General features: G+C 34.8%; 1 protein-coding gene across 12 annotated transcripts; it reads left to right on the forward strand.

Moving 5' to 3' along the window:
* Positions 1-721: 721 nt before the first annotated feature.
* On the forward strand, positions 722-12,571 carry LOC103042929 (uncharacterized). Of its 12 annotated transcripts, none has more exons than XM_049468162.1 (12): positions 723-807; positions 3,466-3,480; positions 4,659-4,730; positions 5,429-5,467; positions 5,681-5,785; positions 6,542-6,646; positions 7,399-7,503; positions 8,258-8,362; positions 8,465-8,636; positions 8,755-9,002; positions 9,123-9,223; positions 11,869-12,571. In XM_049468162.1, the coding sequence occupies exons 1-12, from the start codon at positions 753-755 to the stop codon at positions 12,133-12,135; spliced, it is 1,389 nt and encodes a 462-aa protein (XP_049324119.1). In that variant the 5' UTR covers positions 723-752; the 3' UTR covers positions 12,136-12,571. The 12 variants fall into 12 exon arrangements, with proteins under 12 accessions (XP_049324124.1, XP_049324119.1, XP_049324120.1 ...); XM_049468163.1 differs by having other exon boundaries at positions 5,432-5,467; XM_049468167.1 differs by lacking the exon at positions 7,399-7,503 and having other exon boundaries at positions 722-807.
* Positions 12,572-13,566: the final 995 nt, after the last annotated feature.

Raw genomic sequence — 13,566 nt, forward strand, 5'->3', positions numbered from 1 at the left:
TAATAATTTCATGAAAATAACACCTATCCACCCATTAAGCATGGGGATGGATGGATCTTTCTCTGGAATTGTGTTGCAGTGAATGGCACAGGGAACATTTCATGGGTAAAGGGAAAAATGGATTCAAAGAAAGTCCTGCAAATTTCGAGAGCAAGAAAAGTTACACGTCTGTATGAAAGCTGAAGGTGAAAAGAGGATGGCTTCTACCAATGGATAATGATTCTAAACACACCTTAAAATCCAAAATCTTTAAAAAGCAGTGACCTAAAATCAATCCTTTTTTCCCCACAGATCCCTGACCTGAACTGCACTAAAATACTATAGAGAGGTGCATGCAATTCGGCCCTGGAATCTCACAGAACTGAAAAACTTTAGCAACGGAGAACGGATGAAAATTCTGGAAAAAGGAATTATAAGAGTCTAGGTTGGCTACGAAAAGCATTTACAAGCTGTGATATATAAAAGAGGATGCTACTAGGTACTAACTGCAATTTAGATAGATAGTTTAGTAACTATCTGCAATTTCCACTAGGGGTGCTCAAACGTTTGCATGTCACTGTAGTTGTTCTTCGAGATGTACAACGTAAAAACATGCAGAGTGGGGTTGTGATAAAATTCCCCAGCAACAAGGAAACTAATAAATAATTGTCCCATGTTCACTTTAGAGGTGTGACTAAATGTCACATGAAACGGATGGATTGTTATATATATAGTGTCTGAAATATTTTTACACAGTTTCATTCTGAGCAGCGATGGCACTGTGGAGGACATTGAGTGTAGTGCTGATAATCACACTTCTAACACAAGGTAAGCTCTGGATAAAACATATATAAATAATTTAGACAATAATGTAGATAAACACTTTGCAGCCAGTGTAGCTGGATAGATTATCTGGAACTGTGGTAATAAAAAGTGCTATAAATAGTTATTTTAAGTACTTTTTAGTTCTAAAAATTAAATAATAATAAAAAAATCGTTGTAAAACCTACATGCAAACAATGCAAACTGGCATTAATGAAAGGAGTGAGGAAATCAGAAGTGGGATTAAAAGATATAATGCTTTCTAATATTAAATCTTAAACTCAAAATAATGCAATAGCTGACCATAGAGCATGTTTTGAGTAAACTTGTAAGGGCTGGTGCCCGATCGAGGCGTCCTCCAGGGCATCGGAGGGCGCACCAGGCCAGCGCCGAGGGTTAATTGGCTAATTATCAACACCTGCTTTCAACAGCTTATAAGCAACGCCAACTAGCCACTCGGCGCTGGATCTTTGAAGCTCGTGACTCGTGAGAGCGAATCTATGCCCGGATTGCTCACCTCTCCCCCCCCCCCCCCCCCCCCCCCCCCCCCGCTGTTCCTTCCCTCTCTGGTGGAACAGCATATAATCCAAAAACTACTTAGTTAAGTTTCGTTTATTTTGGAAGCTCTTTTGTTCTTCACCTCGTCTTATAAGAGGTAGCCGTTAGCTTCCGCGGCGAGTCTTGTTAACATTCTCCCAATGCCGATTAAAGCGGCCGCATCCCAATCCGCTCGCTGGTGTAGCGGTTAGAGCATTGGGCTGCGACCGTGACAGCCTGGGTTCAATCCCCGCGTGGAGCGGGGTTTAATAATAAGATTTATATATTTATAATATTATTATATATCTTATTAATATATATTAACAACTGTATATCAATTATTATTATTGTTATTATTTAAGTATTATTATTATTATTATTATTATTTCCCTTTTTCTTGGGTTTACCTGCTTTGAGATCTCCTGTTCTGCAACTGGGTTCGACAACTCTCTGGGCTGAAGGGCTGCCTATCAGTAGCACTCCAACCCATTACAAAACTAAACTTTATTCTCATTTCATTTTATCAAATTCTCTCGATTCCAGTGTGATCTTAAATGATGATCTTTTCTCTTTGTGGTGTTTATAATGCAGTCTTTCGTCTTAGAGTCTTCTCGCAGTTCAGTCAGATACGCCTGATCATAAATCATAAATCAGTGGTTTGATTTATCCATTTTGCTTTTATGTGGATAAGAAAGAGTATTTAAAACTTCATCATACTGCATTTAATAATAGTAGTAAAATACTGTTAAAAATCATACTTTGGCTGTAAATTAACAGTAATGCTGACAATTAACCAATAACAGTAAATAACTGTGATTTATCAGGAAAATACAGTGGTTTCTGTCAAGCTATGAAAATACCCACTGTCATCCCTTTACAAGTCCAGTCACTATTCATTAACATTGTACTGTTGATTCACAAGAAACAAAACAAAAAAAAAAACATGAGGGTTTAAGTTTCAGAGTCGCTGGTCCGGATTCTTGTTAAAAGGCATAATCTGAAAGTATGTGTTGGGTAGGTCGTCTAGAGCGGGTGCTTTGAAGACTAACAATGATTCAGGAAAGATAAGGAAAGTTTTTAACGTCAGACAGGATTTTTTTTACACGCTTCTGACTAAACTAGGCTGAATTAAATATAATTAATTAAATAGAGGTTTAATGGCTTTATTTATTCATAGTTATGACCATCTCATATTAATCTTGGTTATTACTTTTTTGTTTGTTTGTTTTTCTCTACAAACCTGTGCCAGAATGTGTGTGTTGTGTTATAATAATGTAATAATTATGTTACTGTACCACAGTTGTCTGACAAGCATATTCATATCAAACTACATAATATTTAAAAGTATATTAGTTTTAAAGTACAGTTTTATTTTTTAACACTGTCTTAAAATAATTTTTCGATGTATGAACATTTAGAGAGTTAATTTGCAAAAACAGATAGTGGCTGTTCTAGTCTTTAAGGATACTTTTTTCTGTGTTTGCTCTTCATATTTATTTTTCATATTTCAGCACTATATAAAACTATTTATTTATCTCCCTTCAAAAATTTTTTAATTTATTTACACAAAAAAAATACAGATTTTACACTATTCAACAGTACTTTACCATTCACAGTAGAATACAGTATTTAGTATATTACTGTAAATGTATTCTATACTAAGAAATCTACTATGTTAAATCAGCAATTACTGTACAACTGATGTAGAATAATGCAGCACAGCATGATGGGATATGGCAATTGACAAGTCAGGTACTTTTACAGGCCGTTTGACATCTTCTGGACTTCAGGAGAAGTGGATGGTTGCTTTAAAATTAGCTTTAATAAATTAATGCAACTTTTTTAGGGCACACCTTCAGTTTGTAAAACATTAAACATAGGATTTAAGATTTAAAGTACACATAAATAGTAAACAATAATTAAACATAACTTGAAAATAAGAGATATGCTTTTGCAAGGAAACCAGTTCTAATAAGCTCTAATTAAGTCTAATAAGTAAAATCATCAGTGTAGAAGAAACAATGCATTTAATGGATTCAATTGATGGAGTATTGCTTCAAATTTCCTTCACTGAATTAGTAACTGTCACTAAAATGGTGAACACTAACTTTCTTTTATTTATTTCAGGGATCCATGGAAGCTGTAAGTTGTTTCTTAATTTGCTTGGGACAATACAGAGCAATAGGAATTACTACAATTTCAATTGAATTCATTGCAATTCAGAGAAATGTATTCTTATCTCATACAGTGGCGTGAAAAGTATTTACCCCCTACAGATTAATTTTGTTTTTGCTTTTTTGTCTTACAAATATTTTTCTAATTATCAAATAAACTTTAATATCCGACAAAGATAACCTAAGTAATTATAAAAAGCACTTTTTATTTTATTTATTAATCATTTTATTTGTTAAACTCCTTGGAGGGTTCAACAGTCTTCCAATTTTTCTCCATTTGTGAATAATAGCCCTCACTGGTCGCTTGAGTCCCAAAGCCTTAGAAATGACTTTGTAACCTTTTCCAGACTGATAGATAATTAATGACTTTGTTTTCTCATCTGTTTTTGATTTTCTTCAGATCGGGGCATAATGTGTTAATTTGTGTCCTTTTATTTTGTTTCATGTTGTCAGACAGGTTCTATTTAAGTGATTTCTTGATTGCTTTTTTTATATTTACTCAGGTTATCTTTGTCTGATATCAAAGTTTATTTGATAATCTGAATTGTACGTATGACAAAAATGATAAATTAAAAGAAACCTCTAAGGGGGCAAATACCTTTTTGCGCCACTGTCTCAGCAAGAATAGGATTTTGAAAACTTGCATAAAGCAAGGTATTCTGGGAAATGAAGTGCTTTCCTATCATTTTCTACAATTTAAAAGTTACTACAGTTTTAATGAGGTTTTATAGAATATATTTTTAATGTTCATTTGCAGTCCATACATGAAATTCCATACATGAAATTCCATTGTAATCATAAGTAATATATACTGTAAAGCTTCATCGCTAAATAAACCTTAATGATGTATTATTAATTTATGTTTCAATTCAATTTCAATTTCTAAATTCTAAATGTATTAGAATTCTCAATTCAATTTAGAATTTTGTACCCCACCCTGATACAGAGACTGTTTTGAGAGCGCACAATTTTTAACCATCCCACAGTATTTCTCTGACTTGCTATGTCTATATTTATTATTATTATTATTATTATTATTATTATTATCATTTTTATTTACAGTTTCATGCACATTTTATTATAGTAACTGTACTCTTTTTTTTTTGTCATGTGTGCTACATATCTTCCAAAACAACATCAAAACAGTCAATGCATCCACACCTGGCATCATTACTACTACTACTTTTACCACTACAAAAATGACTACTACTCCCACTGGTACGTTTATCAACCTTTTTTTACTTTATCTGGAAAGGTCTTCTGTACGGAACAAACAACGGGTTGGTATAACTACTATTTTATATGAATATAAAGTAATAGTAAAATTACAATAGCACTGGATTTAGTTTATAGCCTTACCCAGTGTTTTAGCTGATTCTAAACTTTTTTCAACATTACTAACATGCTTAGTTATTGAAGGTTCCTTTTCTAGTTTATTTTATTCTTCTTTTTTTATTCTATAGGAATTCATTCAATCACTGCTTCCACTGCTTTACATAAGATTATCTATCTTTTTTACTTTATCTGTAACCAAAATTGTATAGCTTCTACAACTGAATTCATTCTTGTGAACACAGGAAAGTTCTTTACACTATGACTATTGACTTGTAATCATAGTTGAGTAAATTGACTAAAATGCACAGTGTACAGTGCATTTATGCATAAAACTGTGCATAAAATGTACAGTGGCTTGCAAAAGGTTTTTTTCACATTTCGTCATCTTACAACAACAAACTTAAATGTATTTTATTGATATTTTGAGTGATAGACCAACACAAAGTATCACATATTTGTAAATCGGAATGAAAATGATACATGCATATCGCTGCAATTACAGCTTCAAGTCTTTTGGGGTATGTCCCTGTCAGCTTTGCGCATCTAGAGACTGATATTTTTGCCCATTCTTCTTTGTCCAGTAGATCAATCTCTGTTATTTGTGGGGAACCTACTACCAGGTTGGTAGTAGGGTTTAGTTTATAGACTTACGGTTACATTTTTTAGCTGTTTATAAACCTTTTTCAACGTTATTAACAAGTTTAGTTATTAAAGGCGCCTTCTCTAGTTTATTTAATTATTTTTTACTGTTTTATCTATACTTAATGCATTGCACTTTATTCTTCTGTCACATGTATCTTCTAAAACCAACAAAAACACTGGAAACTCAACAGTCAATGCAACCACTTCTACTACTACTTCAAGCCCTACTACTGCTCATTCTACAACCACTACACTCACTTCAATCCCTACAACGATCAGTTCTCCCACGGCTTTACGTAAGATTATCTACCTTTTTTACTTTATCTGTAACCAAAACTGTAGCTTCTGCAACTGAATTCATTCCTGTAAACACAAGAAAGTTCTTTACACTACTGATGGTATGCTATAACTATTGACTTGTAGGCATTGTTGAATAAATTGACTAAAATGCATTAATGTACAGTGGCTTGCAAAAAGATTCAAACCCCTTTAGGTTTTTTTTTTACATTTTGTCAACTTACAACAACGAACTTAAATGTATTCTATTGAAATTTCGAATAATAGACCAACACAAAGTATCACATATTTGTGAAGTGGAGCGAAAATTATACATTTCAAAATTTATATCAAATAAAAATCTGAAAAGTGTGACGTGCAAAAGTATTCAGTGAGCTTTCACTGCAATTACAGCTTCAAGTCTTTTGGGGTATGTCCCTGTCAGCTTTGCGCATCTAGAGACTGACATTTTTTCCCATTCTTCTTTGTCTAGTAGATCAAGCTCAGGCAGGTTTGATGGAACTACTACTTTTTATAAATTTAAAGTAACACTGACGTTACAATAGCACTGGATTTAGTTTATAGACTTACATTTACAGTTTTCTAGCTGTTTCGAAACTTTTTTCAACCTTATTAGCAAGCTTAGTCATCGAAGGCACCTTTTCTAGTTTATTTAATTATTTTTTTTACTGTTTTATCCATACTTAATGCATTGCACTTTATTCTTCTGTCACATGTATCTTCTAAAACCGACAAAAACACTGGAAACTCAACAGTCAATGCAACCACTTCTACTACTACATCAAGCCCTACTACTGCTCATTCTACAACCACTACACTCACTTCAATCCCTACAACGATCAGTTCTTCCACTGCTTCACGTAAGATTATCTACTTTTTTACTTTATCTGTAACCAAAACTGTAGCTTCTGCAACTGAATTAATTCCTGTAAACACAAGAAAGGTCTTTACACTACTGATGGTATGCTATAACTATTGACTTGTAGGCATTGTTGAATAAATTGACTAAAATGCATTAATGTACAGTGGCTTGCAAAAAGATTCATACCTCTTGAGTTTTTTTCACATTTTGTCATCTTACAACAACAAACTTAAATGTATTTTATTGATATTTTGAATAATAGACCAACACAAAGTAGCAAATATTTGTAAAGTGGAACGAAAAGTATACATTTCAAAATTTATATCAAATAAAAATCTGAAAAGTGTAATGTGGAAAAGTATTTAGCCAGCTTTCGCTGCAATTACAGCTTCAAGTCTTTTGGGGTATGTCCCTGTCAGCTTTGCACATCTAGAGACTGACATTTTTCCCCATTCTTCTTTGTCCAGTAGATCAAGCTCAGGCAGGTTTGATGGAACTACTACTTTTAATATATTTAAAGTAACACTGACGTTACAATAGCACTGGATTTAGTTTATAGACTTACGTTTACAGTTTTCTAGCTGTTTCGAAACTTTTTTCAACCTTATTAGCAAGCTTATTCATCGAAGGCACCTTTTCTAGTTTATTTAATTATTTTTTTTACTGTTTTATCCATACTTAATGCATTGCACTTTATTCTTCTGTCACATGTATCTTCTAAAACCGACAAAAACACTGGAAACTCAACAGTCAATGCAACCACTTCTACTACTACTTCAAGCCCTACTACTGCTCATTCTACAACCACTACACTCACTTCAATCCCTACAACAATCAGTTCTTCCACTGCTTCACGTAAGATTATCTACCTTTTTTACTTTATCTGTAACCAAAACTGTAGCTTCTGCAACTGAATTCATTCCTGTAAACACAAGAAAGTTATTTAAACTACTGATGGTATGCTATAACTATTGACTTGTAGGCATAGTTGAATAAATTGACTAAAATGCATTAATGTACAGTGGCTTGCAAAAAGATTCAAACCCCTTTAGTTTTTTTTCACATTTTGTCATCTTACAACAACAAACTTAAATGTATTTTATTGATATTTTGAATAATAGACCAACACAAAGTAGCACGTATTTGTAAAGTGGAACGAAAAGTATACATTTCAAAATTTATATCAAATAAAAATCTGAAAAGTGTAATGTGGAAAAGTATTTAGCCAGCTTTCGCTGCAATTACAGCTTTAAGTCTTTTGGGGTATGTCCCTGTCAGCTTTGCGCATCTAGAGACTGACATTTTTCCCCATTCTTCTTTGTCCAGTAGATCAAGCTCAGGCAGGTTTGGTGGAACTACTACTTTTTATAAATTTAAAGTAACACTGACGTTACAATAGCACTGGATTTAGTTTATAGACTTACATTTACAGTTTTCTAGCTGTTTCTAAACTTTTTTCAACCTTATTAGCAAGCTTATTCATCGAAGGCACCTTTTCTAGTTTATTTAATTATTTTTTTTACTGTTTTATCCATACTTAATGCATTGCACTTTATTCTTCTGTCACATGTATCTTCTAAAACCGACAAAAACACTGGAAACTCAACAGTCAATGCAACCACTTCCACTACTACTTCAAGCCCTACTACTGCTCATTCTACAACCACTACACTCACTTCAATCCCTACAACGATCAGTTCTTCCACTGCTTCACGTAAGATTATCTACTTTTTTACTTTATCTGGAAAGGTCTTCATGAGTTTAGGACACTATATAAAAGAACTTTAATTATATTCCACTTCCTCTCTCACTCCAGCTCCAGCATGTGGCATTGCCAGTTTGAATTACTATAGAGGAGGGGAAAAGTCTTTGGCATCTGAGGGTGCGTGGCCATGGATGGCCAGCCTGCAACGTAACGGAACTCATGTCTGTGGGGGGACGTTGGTGTCTGAGAAGCATGTCTTGAGCTCGGCGGACTGCTTCTCTAGGTAAACTCTACAGCTTCTCTGCTGATGCCCAGTCTACAGAACCAGTTAAATGAGTTGAATCAGAGATCAGAACCCTATTCACATATTGATCAGTGATGACATGTTCTGTATCCTCCAGCTCCCCCAATGCTTCTGACTGGACCGTTGTCCTGGGCAGCCACAAACAGAACGGCTCCAATCCCAACAGTGTCTCAATCAGCGTGAGGAACATCACATTGAGCAAAGAGTCAGAGAATAATATAGCAGTGCTGGAATTGTCTCAGAAACCTCCACTATCAGACTACATTCAGCCCATATGTATAGAAACACCCAACTTAAACATCAGCACTCAATGCTGGGCATCTGGCTGGGGATCTGGAGGAGGAGGTACACATTTATTCCTACAATCCATTTTAAATTGTATCATTGGGTCTTATGGTCAGTTTGCTTCAGTCATGTTGTTTCTTTTTTTCTCTCAATTGTTTGTTTGTTGTTTTTCTTCTGTAGTTGAGCAAGCTCTTCAGCATTTCAACACTTCTATAATGGACTGTGGGAGCGCATCTTCATCTAACAGCAGCATCTGCACTGGAATCATGCCCTTAGAACAGGTGTCTAGTTTTTATACTTCTAAAATCCATGTCAAACAAAGAATTATCAATCATGACCTATAGATACTCTCAGATTTAGCACTTGTTTAATATAAACATAGCGCAAAAAATAAGTAAATTTGTGTTTGGTAGATTATTTATTTGTTGCCACTTGGCAACATACCATACATACAATTAGAAAGCCTGGTCATTTCTCTTTTAAATGGTGTCACATTTGTAAGGAACATGCATTTGTTGAGTATATGCTGTGGTAGGCCCCTGGGGTTAGGGGCATGACCACTGTGACCAAGAAGGAGGAAGCACACAGATAACACAGACACGGGGAGTAAATGAACTCAAATTATACCTTTTATTCGGCTCGAAAATGCCCTCCACCACACCCAAACCAAACTTAAAACATAATTCGGCCCAGTGGGGCTCTAGAGTTCAGTAGTGTACTTAGTTTTTGTTCTTAGCGTCCGAGCAGCCTCAGCCCTCAGCCCTCAGCCCTCAGCTCCCCTGTGAAAGTCCTCTCCAAATGAGAGCTGAGGCTGAGTATATATGCCTGTCCCAGCTGGCGGCTCAATCAGTCCTCATGCGGACCAGCTGAGACAGGCATGGCTTTGCGCTCTGGCGTGGGGCGGACCCACAACTTCTCCGCCTCCTCACGGCACAATGCGTTGTGCCATGAAAAAATTGCCAATTTCTTCTCTTCAAAAAGATTATTCTATCTTAGTCCATTTACTCGTTTGGTGTTTGACCATCTTCTTGGGGTGTCGTCTTTTTGGAACTTAGGTCTCTAACTTCTCCCATTATGTGGAACTTGGCCTTCAGTTTGAAGGTGATATTAGAGCTCACTCCAAATAATGCCGCAACTTGGTTTTGCAGAACACCAGCTTGAAGTTGTGCTTTTCTGACATTCCCAAACAGCTTATTTCGCTGTTGGGTCATTCTCCATTTGGAGTGGGAATTCAAGTGGAGACATTTAAAAAAATCAATTTAATTTGTCCCAGAAACAAACAACCTTAAAATGTCTATTAACAACTCCACTTACCAAATATGCAAAATGGAGAGCTTAATCCAAATATATTTTAATATATTTTAATATATTTTAACGTAAAATGGAAAGTTTTGATCAATTTGTCACTGGTGTTATCCCATCTTGAAGATTTTATTTTGTCATCAATTTATTTATTTTTAATAAAAATTACAATGTGGCTGAATGTGAGAAGTGAATTCCATTAAACTTAACATGTTACCAAAGCATTTTTTTTACACAAGCTCTGAAAAAAAAAAAAATAAAGCAGTCTTTATTTGTACTTAAAGGCATCTTCCTATACTATAATTTTTTTTAATACTTTTATAAAAAAAAGAAACAATAATACATTTTTGTCCAATAAACATGAAAATTAAACTACTGATATTAGAATGAATGATTCTAACATTTAATGCAGGATCATTTTATTTTTTTTAAAAATCATGAAAAAGGAAAAACACCACATGGTAACACATCTGTAACACCAGTGACTGTGACACCAGTGACATTTTAGTTAAAATGGAGGATTTTGTAAAAAGCCTGCCTCATTGGCAGTCAAGAGACCATGTGTAACTCCTTAAATTCAATGCAATAAAAATATATTTTTGTAACAATTAAAGCACATAACACCAGTGACACAAAGAAGTTATGTGCTATCTGATTAAGATAATTATCTTTAAATTAATAAAATAAAATGAGCAAGTATGGACACACCTTCTCATGCCTTGATATGCTTATTATTTGACGACCTGTGACCCAGGGAACAGTTTAACAGAGCTAACAATATGTATGATAAAATAAAATATAAGAGTCCTGATAACACCAGTGGCCAAAATCTTTGTGACAAAATATTTTTTAAATAAAATATATTTTTTTAAAATGTAGTATAATGTTAATCATGCATGTAGTAAATCTGGATCTGTTTTATAAAATCTCAAAAGTTAAACCTTTTAAAATATTTCTTTACACTAAAAATGTTTGCTCAAGTCTTGAAAATTGGTAATGTGTTGAGCTATTTTACAATTGTTACGCGCCTTTGAAATATGATTTAAAAAAGGAAAATCCAAGAAATCATAAGGAAAATGTGTTTTTTTTTTTTACCCCTTCAACCTTTGTTACATGGTTTCCCACTCCAAATGGAGAATGATCCTGTTGCAATTGACATTTGTTGTGAGCTTCTGGCAACCCTGATTGGCGGCACTTGTAAGCATGGGTTCTGCTACAGTGGCTAGTAGGTGTCTGTTTCAAGCATCGGCATGAAACATATGACTGATCTGGATAGGGCATTATTTGGAGCCCTAGAACCATTATCTCCAAACTGAAAGCCATGTTTCAAATAATAGGGGATTTTGGAGACCCAAGTCCCGAGAAGACAACACCCCAAAAAGATCTTTAAACATGGCAGTCAATGACAGAATAATCTCTTTGACAGTGCCAAAGAAGATTTGGGATATTTAATGTGTGCAATCCACATACTAAATCCCACAAATGCATGCTCATCCCACAAATTTACTTACTTTTTGGGTGTTTTCCAAAAAATTGTTTCACAAAATACACAATCTGCTTTTAATGTAGTGTAATGTTAATTCTGTGTTTGATCTGCTGACAACCTTTCTCTCCCCCCTTTCAGAGTCATAAAGGAGGTCCTCTGATGTGTAAGATTGGACAGTCTTGGTTCCATGTTGCAGCTTTGTCTCTGCTTAGTAACAACACCGTGACGACTCGTGCTTCAACGGATGTCCACGTCTTCACTAAAACCTCACACTTTGCAAGCTTCCTGAAGACCATACTGAACTCCAATGCACCCGTCTCATCCTCTTTGGTCACAGCCGTCCCATCCTCTTTGGTCACATCTGTCCTACTACTTGTTCTTCTTTCTTTCCACCATTACACTTAACTCTATATGGCTAAAACTTTATTTCACTCCCATGAGAAATGAGAATAATCATATTAATGCAGAAATTGCAGTTGTAACAAAGACATACAGTATTAACAGTGCTTGGGGTATTACTGACTTACTAAAAGGTGACTGCACTGATCAACTAGCCAGTAGTGTGAATGATTTTTTGGCAAACTTCAGGCTCTCCTATAGTTTCTGCTCTCTGATGTATTCAGTAGTACAGTTTGTTAGTTACCAAATGTTTAATTATCATGGGATTAAAGGGTGATGTTCACTATTAGGACAAAGTTCTGTATGTACCAGCTTGTTAAATTTAATATTCATTTCATTACATCCTGATATTTAAAGTTTTCTGGAAAAGTTTAATCATATAACATTGATGTTCTACACAGAGGTTTTGACCATTAAATCAAATAAATGTTTAATATTTTTGTGTAAGTCTCATTAGTGGCATCTACAGGTGAACTATCTTCTCTGGAGCTTAATTTAAGTTGGATTAGAAAACTCTAACTGGATGGCAGTTTCAGCCTTGTTGAGAAATAAATGATTAAGGAAACAAGGATGTGAAACAGCTTACAGTGTTTTAATGCCTGTTTTAAAAGGAATTATTATGCAAATTGGATTTAAGTGTCAAATATTTTTAGTTTGTTTCTCAATTAAACTCAGGGATGGTCTTGCGTCTCAGGGCTCTTTGGATCACTGAAATCAATCTTAGACACCAGTGATAATTAGTTTGCCAGGTGAGCCAAATTAAAGGAAAACTACTTAAGAAGGATGTTCCACATTATTAAGCAGGCCACAGGTTTCAAGCAACATGGGGAAAGAAAAAGGCAAGTCAAGGCAAGGCAAGTTTATTTATATAGCACCTTTCATACACAACGGTCATTCAAAGTGCTTTACAAATTAGAAAATACACAGAGAAATAAAAAAAAAAAAAAAACATGTAAAAGATTAACAGTAAAAATGGAAATAAAAACTAAAATAAGAATAAAGCATGATTGATTAAAACATGATTAAAACAAAGAGAATTAAATTAAAAACATGTAAAAGAAAAAGGATCTCTCTGCTGCCAAAAAGCGACAAATAGTGCAATGCCTTGAACAAGGTATGAAAACATTCGATATTGTACAAAAACGTAAGCGTGATCATCGTACTGTGAAAGAGATTTGTGGCTGATTCAGAGCACAAACGGATTTGTGCAGATAAAGGCAAAATGAGGAAGGTTTCTGCCAGGCAAGTTCATCAGATTTAGAGAACAGCTGCTAAAATGCCATTACAAACTAGCAAACAGGTAGTTGAAGCTGCTGGTGCCTCTGGGGTCCCGCGAACCTCAAGGTGTAGGATCCTTCAAAGGCTTGCTGTGGTGCATAAAACTACCCCTAGGCCTAGGGTTGCCACCTTTCAGAATTTAAAAAAGGGATGCCCACC

This window comes from Astyanax mexicanus, chromosome 19, assembly GCF_023375975.1.
Source record: "Astyanax mexicanus isolate ESR-SI-001 chromosome 19, AstMex3_surface, whole genome shotgun sequence".
Lineage (NCBI taxonomy): Eukaryota > Metazoa > Chordata > Actinopteri > Characiformes > Acestrorhamphidae > Astyanax > Astyanax mexicanus.

What these genes read in the sequence shown, in the direction of transcription:
- LOC103042929 (XM_049468162.1), top strand. Translation starts at nt 753, where the DNA reads ATGGCACTGTGGAGGACATTGAGTGTAGTGCTGATAATCACACTTCTA. An exon ending in TGTGGGGAACCTACTACCAG is followed by an intron (nt 5,468 to 5,680) that starts GTTGGTAGTAGG and finishes GAAACTCAACAG; the next exon opens with TCAATGCAACCACTTCTACT. An exon ending in CAGTTCTCCCACGGCTTTAC is followed by an intron (nt 5,786 to 6,541) that starts GTAAGATTATCT and finishes GAAACTCAACAG; the next exon opens with TCAATGCAACCACTTCTACT.